Source organism: Tympanuchus pallidicinctus, unplaced genomic scaffold (genome assembly GCF_026119805.1).
Source record: "Tympanuchus pallidicinctus isolate F22 unplaced genomic scaffold, pur_lepc_1.0 scaffold4, whole genome shotgun sequence".
Taxonomy (NCBI): Eukaryota; Metazoa; Chordata; class Aves; order Galliformes; family Phasianidae; genus Tympanuchus; species Tympanuchus pallidicinctus.
In genome coordinates this window covers 48,956,976-48,979,163 of record NW_026294758.1, presented here as the reverse complement: position 1 = coordinate 48,979,163, position 22,188 = coordinate 48,956,976, and the positions used below count along the sequence as shown (strand labels likewise).

Here is a 22,188-nt window from a genome sequence, read left to right as displayed (position 1 = left end):
CTACCTTTTTTTCCTACTTTTCAGAGAGGAAGAGATAATTACAGCAATCATTTTACTAATTAGTAAAAATAATATTCTCAGCGAACAGGCAGAAAAGCAACTCTACCTGGAAGTAAACAACAACGAGGCAGAAGTGCACTTTTTACATTGGAAGTACACTAGAACTGCTAGGAATTCAAAAATTTATGTAGCAAAAAAATAGGAAAAAAACCAAACAAACTTAAACATACTCTTTTAGCTGATATTCTGATCCGCTTAATTTATGTACTGTTTTCTGACAGATGTTTAAAAGAAAAAACTCTTTATCTGAATGCATATCATACACAGTACAGTAATTTTAACCACTCCCCTAACAGTGTGTGCATGTGCGTATGTGGACTTGGGAGAGGGAGAAGGAAAGCATCTGACAGCAATGTTTCACTGATGCAAGTGAAATCCTGAAATAATTCTGCAGTCAAACTCTTACCCTATTCATCTTTTCAAGTACAAAAACTGGCAAGAAGTAGAGTTTAAAAACGTAGAGTTTTAGTAGAGACAAGAAAACTTAGTTATATTCCTCTAGACATGAACCAAATTGATAAATCAACTTAACAGGAAGCAAAAATTACTTTCATATACTGAAAATGAACATCAGCATCAGAATACTGTGAAACTGCAACAATTATCAGAAGCAAATAGCTTCAGGAGTTTAATAACTCTTTAGTTCACTAGTGAAGCTCCAATTCAGACATTCTATATATTGAAAATGTTACTGATATCAACAACGGCAAACTTACCTACAGTAGCTCTAATTAAGGGAGAGGAATCACCAATGTTGTTCAGACATTCACTTTTGATGAAGTCAGTTACTCCATTTGGGAAGTTGTGAAAATGTGCTTTTACATTATTCTTCAAGATGAGACCACTCAAGGAACGTGTTGGTTCATCTGCAACAGAAAGTAAATTCCATTCAAACTTTGATTTGTTTGTTGGATAAGGTAGATTTGCACAGCAATGAAACAAAAATAAAACTTATAGCTATATATAGCTATAGATATTAACCTTTATTTCCTTATGTCTCCCACCAACTTGCCAATTATGTAACAAAGCTTTTTAGGATCAGAATTCAGTATTTCAGATTATTCAACATTGAAATATCAGTATTGCCTAGTCAACATATTCAAGCTTTCTATAGACAAGGAATACATCTTAATTTGCAAGATATAAGAGACTCATGCAACAAACTGGTTAACTGAAGACATTCAAATATTTTGATTATACTGACAGGCTTGTTGTAATACTGTTACTGTAAACGTTGATGACAACCCAGCTTTCATCAAAATAAAGCCAACACATCATGTAGGCACTGTGCAGCACGTTCTCTGACCTCTAATTTGGGCAATAACAGCTTGCACAAGATCTATTTCAAGCTTTCAAAACTATTAATATCCAAACAGAAGTAATGCTAAGCAAAATAAGAGATGCATCTTTCAAAAATAAGGTATTTCAATACTGAAGTTACTGCATCACAAATACTAGGACTCACAGTACACCCACAGTGTCTGACTGACTGCCAGTAGAAAAGTAATCTATTGTGATCTAGGCTAGTTAAAATAAAAGCAGTACTCAGAAAAAAGGGTTTTGTTCAGAAATTGAAGTTCATTTTAACCAGCTGACTTTATCTGAGCTCCAAAACCAGAAAGCCATCACATACTCTTTAACCTACTTTCTACATTCATATTTTCTTAAAGAAACATTGTTTTTCACATTCCATAACTATAAACATAGTCATTTACAAGCACAGCTTTTACAGAAAGTTGAATACCAAAAAAGTATGTAAACCAAGAAGCAATGTTCTACATGCATACTTGAAACAATTCTGTAACTTCATCCATAGTATGTTTTTTAAATACCTATCAACCTCTAAACAATGCAAAAATAAACACTGTTTCACTGTATTTCAAGGGCCAACAGATTTTCTGGAAGACTGGGAAAAAAAGGGGTTAAAAGGGGTTATTATTTTAAATTAAACTGCTAGAGACTGGATGAACAGACAGACTTTTAACAATCACAGAACTTGCTTATGAGTTGTGGCAAACAGTAGTAACAGTATAAAACAGTATAAAATTGAATAATTTCATTATTTTGTTCAATGTTTTGAAGTTACCATCACTGAGGTTCTGATGGAGAGTGACCAAATGAAGGAAGTTCTCACTTGAACGCTTGATCAATCTCAGGTTTGATTCACTGAACTAGAAGGAAAATAACTACATCTACTATTACATCAATTTAATATGTCAAACTGATTGCTTTACATAACTAATCCATTGATAACACATCTGCAAAAATCCAATTCTCCAAAAGTGATTAAAAGGTCTAAATAGAATACTAAACTACTTTCCATAAAGAGTACTTATTCAGTCCACCTGCAACAAAGATCTCCGTGGATTCATACTGAAATTTACGTTGCTGTCAAATGACAGAATTCAAGAAGCAACAGAAAGGAGGAAGATTAAAAACAAAAAGCCAAACGAATCACCACCTTGGTGAAGTATTGAGCAGAGATCATGAATATAGGCTAAAGAGAACTGCTGATTAGACTCAAACTACGTGAGTTAAAGAAGCAGCACAGAATCTGATACTCAGGCATTTCTAAAACCACGCCATGGTCAGAATCTGAGTTTGAGAATCTGAGTATTACATGACTGCAGAAAGATATTTGTGGAATCCAGAGTGTTTAACAGCTTAACAGCAACATTATCAGAAAACAGTAATATAGATCTAGATGGAGTTTTTTTTCCTGTAACACTGCTATTACAGGCAGATGGCCTAAGAGCTGAATAAGACACTCCTTAGTCTTCTGAGATTCTGTGATAAGTTCTGTCAGCCATATGTTTCAGCCATCAAAAAAGATCACAGTCTTGCCTCCTTCTATCTTAGTCAACCTTCAAGTATAGAATTGATGAGAACATATAGTACAAGAAAAAAGAATGCACAAGAAAAAAAGGAAAGTGAAGCAGTCTTCTGGCATTTGATAGCATCTTTGGTGCCAAATAAATCAATCAGTGGAAGAATCCCCCTCTCACCACACGTTGCTTTACAATAAAACTGTATCAAATCAAACATCATGCGATCCTCAGTAGATTTTCAGCTTTGTTTAAAGGCCTTAGCACTAGTTCAAGGTTTTAATGTCTCACAGAATTGATGCGTATCTGCTAATTTTAAGACTACAACTGTGTTTTTAAGAACTACAGTGCATTTTCAAACTGCCCTACCTCCTCTAATCACAGCCTGTATGATGTAAGTACATATGTGAAATATTTACAGAAGGCATGGGTGCCACAATGTTAGGTTAGAATCCTACTTGAGTGAAAAAGATGTCATGCAGCTAAGCATCAGTAGATATTTATTTCACCCATTGTAAGAGTAAGAGCTGAAAAATGGTGTCTCCTGTTCATGAGGGTAGGTGCCGTAAGACACCATGACCTCTTGGCAGACTGTCAGCAGGCAGACTTGCTGTTAAACATGACAATGATGTCAGAACAGTTTCAGTGTGTTACCCTGTAGTGATGAAACAAGTGCAATTGATTAGCTCACCACCTTCATGAAGCCAAATCCAGCCTTATTGAAAAGGAATTACTTCTCTTGCTCCACTTGCAATAGTTGTGTGCAAATAAGAATGTCTTTCCCTTAGCACTAAGTAGGAGTTTAACCTAGGAAAAACTGCCTCCAATAACAGTATCCACAGTATTTTTCCTCCTCTGCTGCTCCCTGCAGCTCCCTAAGGATGGGAATAGAACAGAATCACTCAGGTTGGAAAAGGCCTTAAAGATCATCAAGTCCAACCACAACCTAACCATACTACCCTAACTCTAACAACCGTCCGCTAAATCATGTCCCTGAGCACCACATCCAAATGGTTTTTAAACACATCCAGGGATGGTGACTCAACCACCTCCCTGGGGAGCCTATTCCAGTGCTTAACAACCCTTTCTGCAATGAAGTGTTTCCTGATATCCAACCAAATCTTACCCTGGTGCAACTTGAGGCCATTTCCCCTTGTCCTGTCACCTGTCACCAGTGAGAAGAGACTTCGCTCATGCTGTAAGCACCTTTCAGATACTGGAAGAGAGCAGTAAGGTCTCCCTTACTATTGGGAAGCAGCAGTGGTGCCAGGTTCTGCTCCTGTGAACTGATGGCAAAAGGGAACGGCACAGAGCTGCCAGGGGGACAGTCAGGCTGGGCACTGGGAAATATTTCCGAGCTGCAAAGATGCAGGCTTCTTAGTGAGGTGGCTGATGCTCCATGCCTGTCAGTTCGTGTCAAAATTGATTATCTCTGTTGTTTCATTCCAACTGTTCTATTCTAAATGGCAGGCACCCAAATTTTCCCTTTTTTCCTTCCTTCCCAGTGAAAGGCAACTGATAAAGTCTGAGGTAGAAACTGAAAACAGATTGAAGATGGATTTCAAATGACGTTAAAAACAAAAATCAGCAGAGATACATACCAAAGCTTCTTAGATAGTCTTATTTTCACTAGTATTCTAAGTAGCAGAGGATTGATCCTTTGCTCATAGAAAGAGGTCTCATGAAGTAAATGTAAGGAAAAAATAAAAAATATATTTCTAAAAATAATTTAAAAAAATAGTATGTATGAGTATTAATTTATAGCATGTAGCTACTCTCTAGTTTCTTATTTCAGGTACACCTCCACTAGTGCCAAAATTCTATCTTGCCATTTCCCAGAATGCAACCTAATACACCTAACCAAAGAAACAACTTTTATTAAGCTATATGTACAGGATGTCAGCAGCAGAAGTAGGGAAAACTTCCAGTGGACAGCAACCTACACAACACCAGTGGAGGCGAGAGTCATTTATTCTGTACTCCCCAACACTCACTGAGTAGTCTGAACAGTATTCTGAATTACTCAAATTGATGACAAGGCCTCAATTCACTTATCCAATCAATCCCTGTGTTCCAACAGCTATTAGCGTGACGGATTGTCTCATTTTAAAGTTCATTTTAAAATACAACATTCACCTTCAATTTATTCAGAGTGAACAAACTTCCATTCATCTAACCAAGTCATTTCTTCAGAGAGATTCACTGCTTCTGAATTCGTTCACTGCCAAACAGGTAGCTGCCACCACAGCCTGTCATTTCCTTCCCCAAAACACCAAGGTACTTCCCTGTCATTTCTGTTTACGCAGAAACCAGAGGATGATGCTCTATTAAGCATGAGTGTCCAAACTTTCAGTTTGCCTGGATTGCACTGAGTGAAGGGGGATTATCTTGGGTGCATATATAATATAGTTGACGTATTAGTAACAAAGCTGCTTTTTTTTTTTTTTTTACATAAAAAAAAACAAACAACAAAACTTGCTTTTGTGAAACTAATGAATCAGTATCTGCTTCAATTGGCAGTGGACTCAATTCTCAGTGAGTTCGCAAGGTTAGGGATATGGATTATCAGAGATTTTTGATCTAATCTTACTCTTTCTGTGTTTCATACTTGACAGTAGCTGTTCACAAATGTACACATCACCAAGAAGTGCTGACACGAATAAGGTGTGTTTGTGAAGTAAAGGATATTTCTCTCTGGTAAGATAGGTCCCATAAAAATATAGCAAAGAGACTTAATCAAATTGTTCTCTGAGTTGAATGTTTGATTGCAGCACTTTTTCTGTGCCAACATGTGTACACCACAGATGTTGAAGTCACTCTTCTAAGAATTTTGTTTTAAAATTGCCATGCAGCATATGACACGTTATTAGTAGATGATACTCTATCAATCTGCATTTAAGTTTTATTAATCAGGTTTTGTTTTGCAATTTTATATTTGCTACTTCCTTGACAACTTATAAAGCCTGGGCTACATGCGAATGTTTTGAAATTACATCCAATTTTTAAATATATGTCAATTCTAATGTTTTGAAATACAGGCTTTTTTCTCGTACTTTATTTGTATCTGTGTTCTAGATTTTGTCATGTAACCTCTAACTTACTGTATTACTTCCATGCAAACAAAAAAAAAAAGGCCATGATATGTACAGTTCATCAAAATTATGAATTCTGAGAAAAAGCAAATAAATGTAGCTATAATGTGTATAATTAATTAATAATTAAGCATGTCTGCTTACTAACAAAAGACATGCATCTTCACAAGCACAAACACATACAGGTAGATTGAAGTGGTTTTCAACGTCTTACTGGCCAAGCAGCACAAGCACCTGTAAGGTGCAATACACGGTAAGCTCTGAGTTGACTGTGTGTGCATGGCAGGCGCCTCGAGAGGGGGAGTTAGCACAGTAATGTGCCTTCCTTGTTTTCCATACACAGTCAGTGCTTCAGCTGTGCACAACTGACTCATTAAAAATTTTGCTAAAAATCACACAATGTTAAAAGTTTGTGATCTTCTGGGACAGCATTACCAGTGACCCAGGCTGCATGTGTCCAGTGGGTTGAATATGCCTGCTATAGAGATCACAAAGAGCAACAATAGCTTGCATTTGCTATTACAGTTTGGGACATTGTAGCAAATCATACTATCATTACACTGAATTTCCATTTATTATTATTGAAATCTTCTGCTCTTAGGAAGATTCTAGCACTGACTGAATTGCGGGATAAGGAGGCAATGTATAGAATAGCATTAAAATAAAGAAGCTGAAAGAGTTCTTTATATGTTCTGTGGTTTTGCAAGCTTGAAGAGATGTACAAACTTTTGCACTGATTGATCAGTGTCCATCATTTGTTAAAATGCAAAAAATTTGAATTACCAGCCAATAAATTAAATTTTGATCAGGAGTTCAACATCCTTTCCATATTAACGACAGCTCAGTTTCATTTACAACATGGTCTTCAGAAGCATAGCTGTTGCTACTGAAGCAACAAATACATAACACTCAATGTCAGCAGAACACTTTCAGCTTTATTTTGGTGCCTGTATGATACTCTTACACACAGGCAGTCATGTCAAATTTTTTTTCCATCATTCATTTAAACCAACTGAACACTGATTTCAGACTAGCCACTACATTTCAAGGTTTTTCATATATTCAGATACGGTGAATGCCTTGAAACATTTTCAGCTTTGTTTCTGATATATCATTTTAAGCTTGAAGTATTACGCTTAAGGTTACTTAAAATTCCAGAGGGAAAGGGGAAAAAAAGTTTTTTTTTCTGCAATAACATTCATATACCTGTCACTCTAAAGAAAACATTCACCTTGTGCCTCTCATATACACTGCTCTAGAATGATTTTGTTTTTGTTTTAGCTCCTAAGAGACAGCCCATTTGTTAATCAGGAATCCTCAAGAACAGTGACATCAGGGATTATTTTTATCACACTTTGTATTTGTACATATTAAATCCATACCAAATAGTTAAAACACACAGAACAAAGCTTTTTTAGAAATAAGCTCTGAACAGCTTTGAGAGTGAAATCAGCACAGTGAGCAGTTTTTCTTAAGAAGTTTTACCCTAAAAGCTACATTTCCAACACAAGAATAATAGTGCAAAATATGAACCACATTCATAGGCACTGTATCACCCACCACCTGTGAAAGGTTAAACACTACTTTCATCCCAGTCATTTAGTTCTCTTAAAAATCCATGCATTTTTATCCTTGGAAATAGAGGAAGAAAGCCCACAGTTAAAGGCATTCTAGGCTGAAGCACCTCTGAACTGAAGTGAATGAAGTATTTCTGCTTGGGTGCATTTAGAAACCACACCAGCAATTACTTTCTTTTTCTCCAGGAAAACACCCCATATGGATGCTGGATACTGGCTTTTTAAATACATTTTAACAGGAGAAACAACAAAACAAAGCATCACTGAGTGGATGAGTTCAACTAAGCAAACCTATACAAAGAATATCCCTTGTAGTAGATTACATTCACCTACTAAGATATACACTAAGGGAAGGCATTAAAGAACTAGCTAAAGACCTCCAACTTGCCCGAAAAATAAAGTTTCATTTACTTTGGGGTTGAAACACACCTTATCAAATGTTACCTGAATTTCAAAAGAATGATTTTAAAAGTCTGATAACCCTAATAACCAAGGGAAAGCCTGAAAAATTCTGACCTGTCACTTCAGACAACACAGATATTGTAAGATTTCACTCCTCAGATGATCTTACTTACAGTGAATAGCACCTTTGAAGAACCTACATTAACCTAAATAAGTAAATGAAGGTACTAAGCTAGAGAACTACTGTACCTATTCTTTCAGACTGCTTTCCTCCTATGGGCTTCAGGAATAGGTAAAGAGATAATAATGGAGATCCCATACTCTCAGAATAAAGACTTCCAAGAAAGCATTCCTGAAGTACTGAATCACAAAACGCAATCCACTGGATAATTTCAATGTTTCTTTAAAGACTCTTAAAAGAGAAAATAAATAACTGTCTCTGCCCACATGTAGCATGTATGCCATGAAACTACTTAAGCAAAGAATTTTACTGAAGTCTGCTTTACAACATCCCTATGAGGGGATGGAACAGAAGAATTGGCTGCCATACTGGGGGGAAAAAAAAACAAAAAAAAAAAAAAAAATCAAACATACCGATTTAATGGTATGATTTGACAAAATCAATAATCTCAGAACTTGGTTTCCCTTAAGTCTATGAATCTGAATTACTTCTTGCATTGACTACTAACACTGAGTTAGGTTTAATTTTATTTTTAATGTAGCAGAGTTGAAGGAAAAAATATTTTGCTATTGTCTCACTAGAAGAACGCCATCCATGCTATGTATGTAACATTTCAAGCTGTACCTTTTAAAGGGTGCATTAACCTTACTTTACTTCTGAACTATAATCCCATCAGATATCAGATTCACTCCTTGGCAGCTATTTTAGTCTTTTTGATAATGACTAGATTACGTATTTTGTAAAGAGGGGTGGGGGGGGAAAAGGGGATGAAGGGGGTGAGGAGATAGTTTCAATTTCATAGCCAAAGCTTGTGAACTTTTTTCTGGTTTAATCCTGCTCATTAAAAACACATTTCTGAAAAGCCAAGTTGGTTAATCACACAGTGTGATTCTCACACAGTCTTTCTCTTGCTTAGCTTCAAACGTCTTTCCACATCAACATACCATTAAAGAAGTATTCCATAGTGGAAAGGTCTTATGAAAACCACAGCCCAGATCAAATTTAAATTTCAAAACTTACCAGAAAATAGTCATATCAAATCCATAGGGCCACTCTGGATCCTAGTAATAGTTTATAAAAGGCCATTTCAAAATCCACTCGCAGACACGACTGAGTTATTATAAAAGTTATGTGTGCTGAATTTTCAAATGAAACAAAAGCTTTTGCACGGTGCAGGGGTTGAGAGGAGGTGGAAGGAATGGAACAAAAATACCAAGTTCCATGGGAAAACTGTGTCAAAGTAAAATACTCTAAGTCATCACATGAAAATATCAAGAGTAGTAGAGACATTGCTTTATAAAGCAATCGAAGATCAAAATTTGATTTTAGAGACCACTTTTAGAAACCACTCTTAAAGACTACCAGAAAGATAGTACAGTACTCAAGCACTGTTCTCAATCTCTACTCATTCTCCTCTAGAATATAAATGTGTTTCAAGGACTGTGATCCTTGAGTGCAACAGCTTCACACAAGTCTACGATCTGTCTACCGAGTTAGACTAGTGAGACCACGGACTGGAGTTCCCACAACAGTACGGGCTGAGGTGTGGGTCATCAAAACATGATCCAAGATCAGAATCAAAAGACTTAGTTATCTGTCTTGTTGCAGCTACACAATGTCCACACAAGCCAGCAGAAAATTATCTGGACCATTGCTTATTTGTCTCACTATACATTACCCTAGATTATGGCAAAAAAAGTCCAGCAGCACACTTAAAGGTAGAAGGAATCAAGGCTTTACAGAAAGTATTCATAAACAACATACTCTATCTTTCATGTTTTATCTTTAAAAAAAAGCAAATGTGACAAAGGATCTGTTTGTCTGTCTTAACTAGAACAGCACTAATATCTGTGGCCTTTTTGCCCAAGATAAAGGGGTATTAGGTCTGTCGTATCTTACGTAGGCAGTGGTAAGTATTGACAACACTTCTGTTCTTGCAATTTTTTTTTTATAAAACACCCAGCATCTTTTAAGCTGCATTAAGCCATGTAGAATATCACATGAATTCTGTCATATTATAAAGATACCTTCCTTTCTTGCTATCTGAGGTGTACTGTAAAGACCTTATTTAAAGGTCTTTACAGTAATGGATGTAAGCATAAACTGAGTAGGAATAGTCCACAGATACTATTAAGTCTTGGTCCAGTTTCTCTTCAAAGCTGAACAGAGAACAGTTAACCAGGAAGCAACATAGTAATTTTTTTGCTGATGCAAGGAGGCTGTGTCATCTCAGAGTATGTTGATACAACATTGCATAAAAAAATATCATGCCACAATTATGACTGTCATCAGCCAGTAGTCCCAGTAAGAAAGACACCGAGCCAGTGTAGTGCCACTACATTTATCTGCCAGTTTTACACTTGTGAAACTAAGAAGAAACAGCTACAGTAATCTACAAGTATCTACGTACAGCTACGAGTATCCGAATGATAATGTATATTCCATTTAGCCCAAATAAGGATGACCTCTGAGCACAATGCTTCTTCGTAAGTATCTTCTAGAGATATCCCAGCCTTCAACGTTTTGGGATCATGTTTTATTCCATGAGCTTGCCTACTGCCTGACTACAGGCCTTAGGAGAGGCCACCTAAGCAAGCAAAGTTATTTGCTTGCAGAGACATAAGACTCAGGCTAAAAACAACCCATACTATGGTACAACCCATACTAAAATAAAATAAGGGTGTTTAAAATGCATTTCAGTCCCCCCTTACTGAATTTTAACTTCCAGGAGCTTCCATCTAAAGGTAATCTTTACATAGTTTCCTCAGCAGTTTCAACAGTGGCAAAAATGTTATCTATGGATAGCCACACCTGTTGTCAAACTAAGCTCTCTTTTGCCCCATGTACTAGTAAATGTAACACTTCAATCCCCATTGAATAAACTATGAACAATGCAGGAAGCTTATTTTCATGACCCACAGCCACAGAGAAGCTTCCAACAGTAGGGTAGGGTTCATTGGGTATCTCAGCTTCTGTCTGTGGTGTGAAGCACAGTGCTTGTCTTCCCTAGTCAAGAACCTTGACTGCCAAGAGAATCCTCTTAAAAAAAAAAAAAAAAAAAAAAAAACTTCCCCAGTTGTACTCAAGATAGACTCCATCACGTTTCCCCTACAGTTCCAAAGAGGATGCAAGAGTATTTTAACTGCTTTATAGCAGTTCTAGAGGTCCCTTTCTTTACCTTGCTTGTGCAGGAATACGGACAGAAGGCTCTTGGTCATCGGATTCATAGCAAATCCACCCAAGAATTCCCCACTGTCCTTCACTAGTCCTACATAGCAAAGTAACAGGATATTTAGAAGTTGGTAAATACTATGGGAAAACAGCAATACTGGACTCACTATGACACAGTATCACAAAATGGTTGAGATTTGAAGGGACTTTTGGAGGTCAAACGTCTTGCTTGAGCCCCTGCTTGAGCAGGGACATCTGCAGCAGGTTAATCAGGACCAGGCCCCACCTGTTCTGAAGACTTTCTGATCTTGAAACACAAAGTTGAAGAACAGCTGTCTTAGACAACAGTATGACTCTGAAAATTCAGTCACTGATGAAGGAGAAAATCTTCCCTGAAGCAAGAATTACTTCTCTGCAGTCTCATAAAAGACCTACATAATGTACCTGTGAGGTATGGGTGCAGTCTGACCAAACACCTTTTTTTTTTTTTCTCCTGTTAATAGTGTAAATCACACTAGCAATTGAAGTATGATACCATATTAATCAATATTAAAGCATATTCTCTATCTATATAGGATATTCTCTATCTACACTATCATCTTGCTCAGTAATTTATTATCTCAGCTGATTCAGGTCTTGAAAATACTCTCAGATTTCAAAGATTCCCCCAAGACCTTAAATATTATTAGGAAACTTACTACATAGAAGATCCAAAACCACTGTGACATATCCCAGTCTTAAAAACAAAAACATTATACTCTGCTATCCTTCCATCCTTCCTAGATATGCAGAAAACACAAACAAAACACTACTTCAAACAAAAAATAAAGAATCTTGCTGATGCTTTGAACGTTACAGGGCTACTTATAAGAAAGATCTACTTCAAACTGAAAAAAAGAAGGCACTCTAAAGCCAAGAGGTGGAACAACAGAAATCAGAAAAAGTATTAGTAGCAAGACACTGAGGAAAAAAAAAAAATCACAAACAATCCAACATATTAATGACAAACATACAAGAACCAGATGTGCCAAAATAGATCCTGAAATATCTCTCTTTCACTGGCAAAGATCTCACAAATCAGCCACTGTAGAACTCTGAAATAAAAATCCTTCACGTTCTGCTCATTACTACAGAATTGCCTGAATTTACACATTTGTAGAGGCTACAGAGTGCAGAATAAACCAGTGGTAAACTGTGAGTGATTTCTAACTGCATTTTACTAAAATTAAGACGAATTAAGATGAAGATTCTGACACTCTCTCTGTATGATTCTGGCATGTGACCATTAAAAAGTTCACCAGGCTAATTACTGGTGCAATTATGATTATAACTGGATTTATCAGAATATTTAATAACATCCCCAGTCACATTTCACCACCACAGATCAAATCTATTCCAGTTTCACAGCAGCCTCAGAGAAGTATGATGCTTCTGTTGTACTGTAAAAATTTCATAGGATACTTAGAGCAGAATCTATACTAAGATTTTGAAACTACGCTTTCAAATGCGTTACCACAAATCCTCCCAAAAGTTAAATGAGTTCTCAATAACTACAGAGGTCAACAAATCAACAGAATTACTGCAGGATTCAGCTTTCAATTACTTTAAAGGTAAAGAAAAAAAAAAATCAAACAGGTGAAAAATAAAAGTGTAATCAAAGAGTTAATATCTTCAAAACTCACCTTCAGACTTCAACTTCGTAAGAACAAAAATCAGGTAGTTGTTGAAATCTGGATACTGATTGAGTTGTTCTAGTTTCTGAAGTGAGAAACTGTTAAGGAGAAGTTGAATCTTGCACATGCAGCATTTAGCCTTCTGGATGAAATTATTATTAAATTTCCAAACACTTCAAACAATTGTACAATTGTAAAAGCTTAAAATACTCAGAGTAAAAACAAACTGAAAACCAAGTCTGCAGTCCTTGTACTTTAGGGAATACCTTTTAGTTGCGAAGTACAGAAAAAAAAAAATTATCCAAAGACAGAGAAATTAATAGAATCCTTAAAGTGCTTTTAAAAACACTAAAAATGCTGCTTCTGTATAGTTTTTAATTTCAATGTTTACACTCAGAAGCTGAGACAGAATCTCACAACACATCTTTTTTTTTTTCGCCATCATAAATAAAAGCTCTCCAGCATTAAAGCATAACAGCGATTTATGATTTTGATAGTGAGAATTAGTATAATTTTAAGTGAGAAGATAATTTGCATCAGAAACTTATCTACTGTTTCTTAAAACAAGTAATACAGAACATTTCCTTTGCATACATATCCATTTTCTAGACTGCTGGCTTTCTGAATGAGCTTCTTATTAACATTTACTATATCATCTGCTGCTGTTTGGCTGGAACAGTCATCTGGCATTCTCTTTATAACCCGTTCTCATACTCTGTTATTAATTGGTATTTTGAGTCATAAGCATGCAGCATCATCTTTAAGTCATACTGATGATATCTAGAAGGGTTAAACAAGACATTTAGCAAAAAAATGTTTTTCAAAGAAGAGTATTTACTTCACATGCACTGACTTTACTAACTGTTTAGACAAATTGCTAAGCATTAAAAGTAAAACCTTGACCACATGCATTCACTGGGATATGATGACCCATTAAGTTCCTTCCAGTTCTAAAGAAACTACTTCCTTCCAGTGACCTACCAGTTCACCTAGTCCGAATCGCAAACTTAGGAAATTTCATTTTTAGATATTTAGGCTGCTTACATCAAGCAATGGTCAGAGAAGCCTGTCTGACTTAAAGAGTAAAGCACGCCTACTATAGATAGCCAAGTGAAAACAGTACTGATGATCTCACATGGCCCCTAAGAAATATAAAACACACACCCAAAGGTTGTTTTTTAGCTTCCATGCCAAGAAGCTCTTTAAGAAGCAAAAAAGTAGGGTAATTTTTTTTCCTTTCTACACCAAGCTTCAAAAACATGACCACCAAAACAGTATGTCAAACAACACCAACAGCAATAAATTGCAGCAGCTCAAATACAAAGCAGCAGCAAACACAGAAAGAACTAGGAGTATTAAATAGGAATTTAACTAATCAATCAATGAACTAAGTAAGAGCTAATAGGCTATATTTTCCTCAACAACTTCTTTAGCTACACTTTCCCTTTTTTTCCCCTTCAAAAAGCAATTAATTTCTTCATCTCAAAAACATCTGAAAGACTTTCTGATTCATAACTTTATTAGGATTTCAATACCAAAGGATTTTGGTTAACCTATGCTCCCCACTTCATTACAATTAGTTTCTAATAACATAAATGTGTCAAAACTGTGTCATAAGATACAAGACAGCACACTGATAATCTTATATTAATGACTGAAAGTTCTTTAAATTTGAATCTTCTGATCCACCATCCTGCTTCGACATGCTGCTAAGCAGCATCCTATAATACAAGAAACCATCCCAGAGATTTGTGAAAACAGTTTCAAAGCAGATTTACTTAAAGTTACAGTTTGCTGTCTGTGAATAAGACATCAAAATTTTTCCTAAATGGATGTGTAACATGATGACATAGTGTACCACTTCTCTAACTTTTACAAGCCAGCATAGGAAGAACTTTCTGACATCACAGGTATTTGACCACAGCATGCTATCATTTCAAACATCAGTTAGAGGCATTTTTACTTAACTTCTGCACATCATTCAGACAACATTCACTACATTGCCCATCCTACACCTACACTGCTATTTTTCAAAAAAACAAAGCAGAAGTAATCACCCTTTTTTTCTTTTTCTTTTTCTTTTTTTTTTTTTTGAAGCAGAGCTTTAAAGAAATATTTTGTATTAAAACTACTGTTGCTAAAAACAATTTTATATCTAATAAGAAATAAGAATTCCTGTTTGAGTTTGACGCATTATTTAGCCCACTGTGTAGGATTTTCCAAAGGCAGCAAAAGCATCTCAAAAATCTACAACACAGCTCAAAGAGCATGATGATCAAGATGAAAAATAACTTCACTTTTTAAACAATAACAGAAGCTGTGCCACATCTGACTGCATCTGTTAGCAAAGCCTATGGGTTGAGTAAATTTGGCCTCAGGATAGACTCATTTTAAAAAATAACCTTATGTACATCTCTTCTTACCTACATTAACGAATTCTGATGCAGTATGCAAAGACCTTGAAGCACATGCCTTAAGCAAAAAGAGATCGCGATAATGAACTCATATCCTTCAGAGAATGCCAGTAGGACTCCCTTTCCAAAGCACTTACACAACCAACTCAGGAAACAACAGATATTTTTCAAGAGCCACGTTTCTATTAAAGTCGTCGCTTAAATTTTCTTCTTTGTTCCTTAAAACCGTGCCATTTCATCATTTCTAGAACCAAGGGACTTGACGGGCAGAAAAAAAGAATCAGAAACAAATTCCACCACAAACAACTAACAGAAAATGCGCTGCGAATTGGCCCAAGAAGAAGCAGACAGACAATCACTCCTTCTCGCCAATTTCACAGTCTAACGACGACGGCTCAGGCTGCCGGCAGGCAGGAACGTCCCCACCCGCAGCAAAGTGCGTAGCGTCAGAGGCGGCAGGCCGCCCAGAGCACGCCGCCGACGGTTCCGGTGGGGGCCCTCCCGCCCATAGCGCCGGCTTTCGCCTCGAGCCCCGGCGGGGGACGGGCTCGGGAGGCCCCGCCGCGCTTCGGAGCCGGCGGGTAGCCCTACGCGGGAGGCGGCGCGGCACCGGGTGCTCTTGGCGGGATCCGCCGCAGCGAGGGCCGCGCGCCCGCCTCGGCGCGGCCCGGCGCTGGCAGCGGCCCAGCGCGGGGTAACCCAGTAAAGCGGCTGACGCCGAAGCGGTCGCGCCAGAGCGAGGGCTTTAAAAAGCAGAAGCGGCCCTTGGCTTCAGGCTCGCAACAGGTGCCCGGCGGCCCTACGGCCCCGCAGGCCGCTCCGGCGGTTCAAACGCCGCGCCACGGCCGCCCGCTTCAGCGGAGGCTCGGCCCACCGCATCGCGGCGGACCCCGGGCAGGGCAGGACAGGCCCGGCCGCCGCCTCGTCCCGTCCCGTCCCTCCCGTCCGCCCCCCGGGCCGCGCTCCCCGCCCGGCTCCCCCGGCACCCGCCCGGGCCGCGGCTGCCGTCCCGCTCTGCTCTGCCCTGCCCTGCACCGCTCTGCCCCGCCCGCCCCGCCCGGCGCAGGCCCCGGCCAAGGATACTTGTTGCACGGCTCTCTGCGTGGTGGTGTCCGGGGACTGCGATTCCTTCAGCAGCTGCAGGATCTGCTGGAGCCCCTGCTCGTCGGGCTTCCACTCGTACTCCATCTTGGCTGCCTGGAAAACAGCAGACAACAGGCGGCCGCGGTGAGCGGCGCAGCGGGGCCAGGCCGCGGGAGGAAGGGAGGGAGGGAAGGGGAGGGGAAGGAAGGGCGGGCGGGAGGACGGACGGTCGGACAGGCAGACGAGAACGGAGGCAGGGCGTCGTGCGGAGCGCCAACCGCCCTCGCGGCCACCAACCGCCCCGCCAGCCCTGAGCCCCAGCGCGGCCCCGCAACGGGCGGGCGGACGGCACCGACCTGCTCCCTTCGCCACCCGCCGACAGACTGAGTCACGACCAATTTGTAATCTTGCCAGAGCCTCCGCGCGTCTTCTGGGTCCTAGTGCCGGGCTCGCCTCCGCCCGCCCGGGCTGCCTCGGGCCCGCCGGCGCCGCCGTCAGCCTTCCCCCTGTGCGTCCCACGCCGCCAGGAGCCTGCCGGCGAAAAAACACGGCCCGCCTCAGTCCCGGCCGGCACCGCGTCGGGGCCCCAAGCCCTGCACGGCGAGGAGGGAGAGCCCCGGCAGCCTCGTGGCGCGCGGGATGGCGGAGCCCGGCCCCACAGGACAGCCGCGGCTGGCGGCGGGCCGGGAGGCGGCCGCCCACGGAGGAAGGAGAGGCGAGGCGAGAAAGCGGAGCTGGCAGCGAGGGACGGGGTACCTGCCCGCCATCTGCTTTCTGCTACGTGACTTGGTTTCGCGCCGGCTACGTTCGCAGTTAGACGTGCGAAGAGGGAGTAGGGCCAACCAGGCAGGAACGGGGGAGGGAGACACGAAGCGAACCCTTTGAATACGAAGTACATCTTATCGTTAGCCTCAAAATCAGCGGAGATCTGAGGTCAAAATTAGCAATTTATATATGTATTAACATCCGTACATATCGCTATTGCTAATGGCCAAAATACAAACACACATGACTTGAATGTGGTCTAAAACATGAAAACGAAAAACAATTCCTCAGCTTGTACAATCTTATTTTCAGACATCGTGTTTGTAAGCATCCTGCTTGTCTAACGGAAAACTAGAAACGGAAACTCACTTAGCACAACACTGGGTATGAGCGCTGCTGGCACACAGCATAGTGGTAACTGCCCAGAGGCACAGAGGATGGAATATTTCTGACTGCTGTATATCCCAGGTAATTTGCTGCGAAACTCCTTGTCTTGCCACCCCAAAACTTTCATTAAAACAGTATTTAAATTACAATCAGCTGTCCAGTCTCAGATGCTGTGTCTTGGACAAGCTTTCTTCCTATTACAGTCAGCCACCACCCTTGCAGTAGCCTAAACTAGCACCCCTAGCACAGTCTATCAAAACAGCAAAGCAGGCTGTCATAAGTGTACTTACAGCATCTCCATATCTGGATAATGAGGGCAGTATTCAATCAATCATGAATGCATGCACATTGGAATAAGAATCAGGAAAAGCTAAACAGCAGAAAAATATGCAGCATAGCATGCAAGAGAACAAAGTCATTGCAAAGCACACAAATAAATTTTAGAACAACAGCAACAAAGACAGAAGCCAAACATGTTTCTAAGTATCTTCTGCTTAAAAAATTGGCACAGTTGCCACAAGGCTGTTAGAAAGAACAATTGCTAAAGCAGCACACCTCTTGGGAGCTTATCAGACCGAGATGCCTACAAATCAGAGTTACTAAAATGGGAGAGTAAAGGCTTGCCACCAGTTACTAGGAAAGGATGGGCACAACAGTTTATTGGAGATTTTTGTAATCCGTGAGAATTCCCATTAGTTTCCCTCTGGGACAGAAAGGTCTCAAGCAAAGACTCAGGCCGTTAAAAACTATGCTTGTGGTTCACAACATACGTGCAGCTTATAGTGATGCTTACACAACTAACGCAAACAAAAGATGAGGTCCAACAAACCAACAAAATGCTCATTTCAGTCTCATTCCCCAAACTGCTGCCTTACTAGGAAGGTTTCAGAATCTTTGAAACATTGAGCTCACTGTCAAATTTGGGTGAAATTGATTACAGTTTCAAAAGTTACTGTTCAGAATGTATGACACAAGGATTACATCGTTCTAATTTGATCAGGAAACCCAAATGCACTAGACAAAAATCAGATTAAACATGAAAAACAAGGGAAGAGACTACAAAGGAAGGCTGAGAGACAACAGGAAAAACCGAGAAGCAGGCTGTGGGTCTGTAACTAAGAAAAACTGACACAAGAACATGACCAGAATTAATTCCATGTCTTTCTGCTGTAGAAAAGAGAGAAAAAAAGCCTAAAACTCAAACTAGAAATGGGAGCTGCAATCAGAGGAGTCATCTGAAAGCTTTATATGTTTGCCCTCAAGAGTAGGTTCCTCCTTAGGTCTTGTAGAGGATCTTTTGCCGCTGGGAACTATTCGGTCAATATAGGTATCAAAGCAAAGACCTGCTGGATACTTTCTTTCTGTGATCATCACCATGAAGTTACTCTTACCCATTTCTAATCCTTTCAGTTCTATGAGGAAGCAGGCAAGAAGAAAATAAGTTAACAAAGTGAAGAAAAAAACACCGATTGAAAACAAAGAATATTCTTGAAAAAGTGAGAAAAATGCTTCTTTCCGTTAATTTTTCTGTTTTGTTTCCTAGGACCTGCTTCCTTCCCTCCAGAGAGAAACTCAGAATCAGTGTTAAAACATAGTCACAGGAATAAAAGTTACCCATCAAAACATATGATGGCCTTCTTCATCCCACTCAATCAGTGGAAAGCACCAGAAATAAACTTGAAACACCACATCTACATACATTAACAAGACAGAAGCTCACCAAAGACAGGAGATTGGCGCAAACACTGAAGCCAAAATTTGATTTCTGTTTCTATCCAAGCTTCAGATGCACTCTAGACATAATCCAGTGGTATCAAAACAAATTGTATTATTAAAAAGTAACATATCCAAACAAAACAAAACCCCACCAAAATACAACCAAAACACTGAGTTAGTCTGATCTTTCTTGATAACATTTACCTTCTTATATTTGAATATCTACAAAGAGTGCAGAGGTACATTTTTTTGTTTTGTTTTGTTGCCAAAAATACCCTTCCTCTGTCAGGCTTGACTAGTGGGTCAGGCTAAAATGACACTTTTCAGTCATTTCTCATAAAAGGATACAGAGGCTATCTGCAAGATAAGGCAGAACTACCCTGCTCAGCAAGGAATGAGCTATCAGTCCTAGAAGTCGGAAACTGACTGTCACCACCAGAGCTGTAATCTCAGGCCTGAGCACTTTCACAGGATATACAGAGAACAACACGCTGCTCATTCAACAAAACACCTGCAGTACTGTTCTGAGAAAAATTCAGCTCTGCAGAAGAGCAAGGTGTGCAGGAGCACAGACAGGGCCGGAGCTGCCCAGGGCTGCACCCGCCCCACGCCGGGAGCTGCGCTGTGCGTGGCCCAGGGCAGACGGTCTGGGTCTGTGGGTTGGGGCTGAGCAGGAGTGGGACCAGGTGTGTGCGCCGCGTGTGGCTGGGGGGTGGGAGCCACTGCAGGTTGAGGGCGCTGCCTCTCATTTCCTGATGGAGCAGCGGTCCTGTGGTCGTGGCTAAACTTCAGTAAAAATTTTGAACGTTTGCCTTTGGGTCTTGTTTCTTCCATATTTGCAGACTGTCCCAAGCCAATTTTGTGACAGAGCTGCTGAACCAAACAGGTCTATTTAAGTCAAATGGAAACGTGAAAATGATGTCACCTTATGTCCTTCCATCTAGGGGACTTCCACCAATTGCTGCTAAAGCTGACAGCACTTCTGCTGTGCTGCTATTGCCTCTGGATTCTTTTTCCTCCCCCCTTCTGCACCCCTGGCTGCTTATCACATTGCAGAGCTCCGTTAAAGTTTGTTAAAGGAGGTAGTCTGCCCTCTGCCCAAACCAGGGCTGTGGTAGCAGTGCACAGGGTGCTTGTGCCTTTTAGTCCACCAGGCTCTGTGGCATGACAACAGCAAATGCCACGGTTACAGGAGGACCCTGAAAAAATATTACAGATGATTAGAAGTATATTTAGAGCATACGGTCTGACATGGATGGACATTTGTCAGTCGTTAGACACTATGTTTACTACAAATGAAATAATCTTAATTTTGTAGAACAGAGACCAGATTGCAGCCCAAGATGACTGAACAGTGAGGCCAGAACAAGAATCAGGTTGAAATTGAGACACAGGCAGGGGTGGATATGCTTAGAACATGCAGAAATGTGTTAGGGTCTGCAACAGTAGCAGCAAGATAAAGAGTGCTAAATTGAACAAAGTTAACAGATTGTCATCAAGAGTTAGAGGAACACCCCTTGGCTTTTCTAACAAGGTTGGAAAAACAGCTGCGGATACAGGAATAGAACCTAAGCAGACAAAATACACCCTCACTGTTTGTCGATCAAGCAGCCCCAACATCAAGAAATCTTTTACTAAACATTTCCCAGGATGACAATGTAAATCAATCAGAGAACTAATGAACACAGAAACATTTGTATATAATGAAAGCGATGAGGACAAAGCTAGTCAAAAAAGGAATCAGAAGGAAAAGGCAAGCTTTCTAGCAGCAGCCTTACTAGGGGAGGCAAAGAAGCAACAGAAATCAGAAAAGCAGAGATCAGTTAAGACCAGAGAACTGTTGCAGTCATTGCAAGCAATCACAGCACTGGAGAGGAGAATGTCCAGTTACCCTGAGAAGGGGACCGAGACCACAGTTTAGGGAAGCCCAATAGGGCAGGGAACAAGATGAAGTTGTGCACAACTTCCAGGTCCCCAGCCTCCAGCAGAGGAAACAAACACAGGAATACACGTTCCAGGAAGATCCTGGGAACAAATATTAAACATTTGAAATAAGGTTTATACACAGTTTAGTTGATACTGGGACAACTAACTCCACCCTAACCAATTTCCTAGTGAGCTCAAAGATAAAGGAAATGTAAATGTAGTAGGTATATAAGGAAAGCAGAGATATGTTTCACAGGTAGAAGTGATGCTACAAACAGACAGTCTACTATCAGCACATAATCACTTTAAATGAAAATTATCACCTGCAAATTTATTACAGTTGGACTTCCTGTGTAAACTGTGAGCAGGACTGGTATGTATCCCTGAAAGAATAACTCAAAAACTTGCAATAGATTCAAAAGTAATGATGGTTGTAGATCAGAAGAAAATAAACAAAATCCCTCAGGAGATAAAAGACATACTGACATCTTCGTGGGTATGGTGTTCAAAAAATGAGGAACTATTAAAGTCAGCAACCCCATTTACACTGGAAATGAAAGCAGGGGAAATCTCTCTTCTTAAAGGAATACCCACTGTCACAAGAGCTGAAGGGGAAAACATGGCCAATGACTGAGTTTTTGAAGGTGGGAATTTTCACTCCTTGTAACACACCATTATTACCACAAAGAAGCCAAATCTTGGCCCAGAGAGAAAGACAGTTTTCAAGATTTGTCTAACACCTAAAAACAATTAACAAATGGGGAGTAATATCTCTCTCAGTAGTCCATGATCAATAACTAGAAAACATTGATAATGAAAACTGTAAGATATTTTTCTGTAATTTATTTCCATGCAGCTTCTTTTAGTATTTCATTGCAAGATGATTTTAACGTATAATTCCCTTGTCTTGGGAGGA

General features: G+C 40.0%; 1 protein-coding gene and 1 long non-coding RNA gene across 2 annotated transcripts in view; one reads left to right on the top strand and one right to left on the bottom strand.

The window, feature by feature from the left end:
- Positions 1-22,188, bottom strand: part of TNPO1 (transportin 1) — a 78,352-nt gene that overhangs the window by 40,653 nt on the left and 15,511 nt on the right. The window contains exons 2-4 of the mRNA XM_052701274.1: positions 16,479-16,592; positions 12,991-13,066; positions 777-926 (exon numbers count right to left, since the gene is read on the bottom strand). Of these exons, the coding sequence (XP_052557234.1) occupies positions 777-926; positions 12,991-13,066; positions 16,479-16,592 (340 nt within the window). The remainder of the gene's footprint in view (positions 1-776; positions 927-12,990; positions 13,067-16,478; positions 16,593-22,188) is intronic.
- On the top strand, positions 16,534-20,312 carry LOC128089651 (uncharacterized). Its single transcript, XR_008210635.1, has 3 exons — positions 16,534-16,622; positions 17,556-17,711; positions 19,174-20,312. It is a non-coding gene; the product is annotated as an uncharacterized LOC128089651 (long non-coding RNA).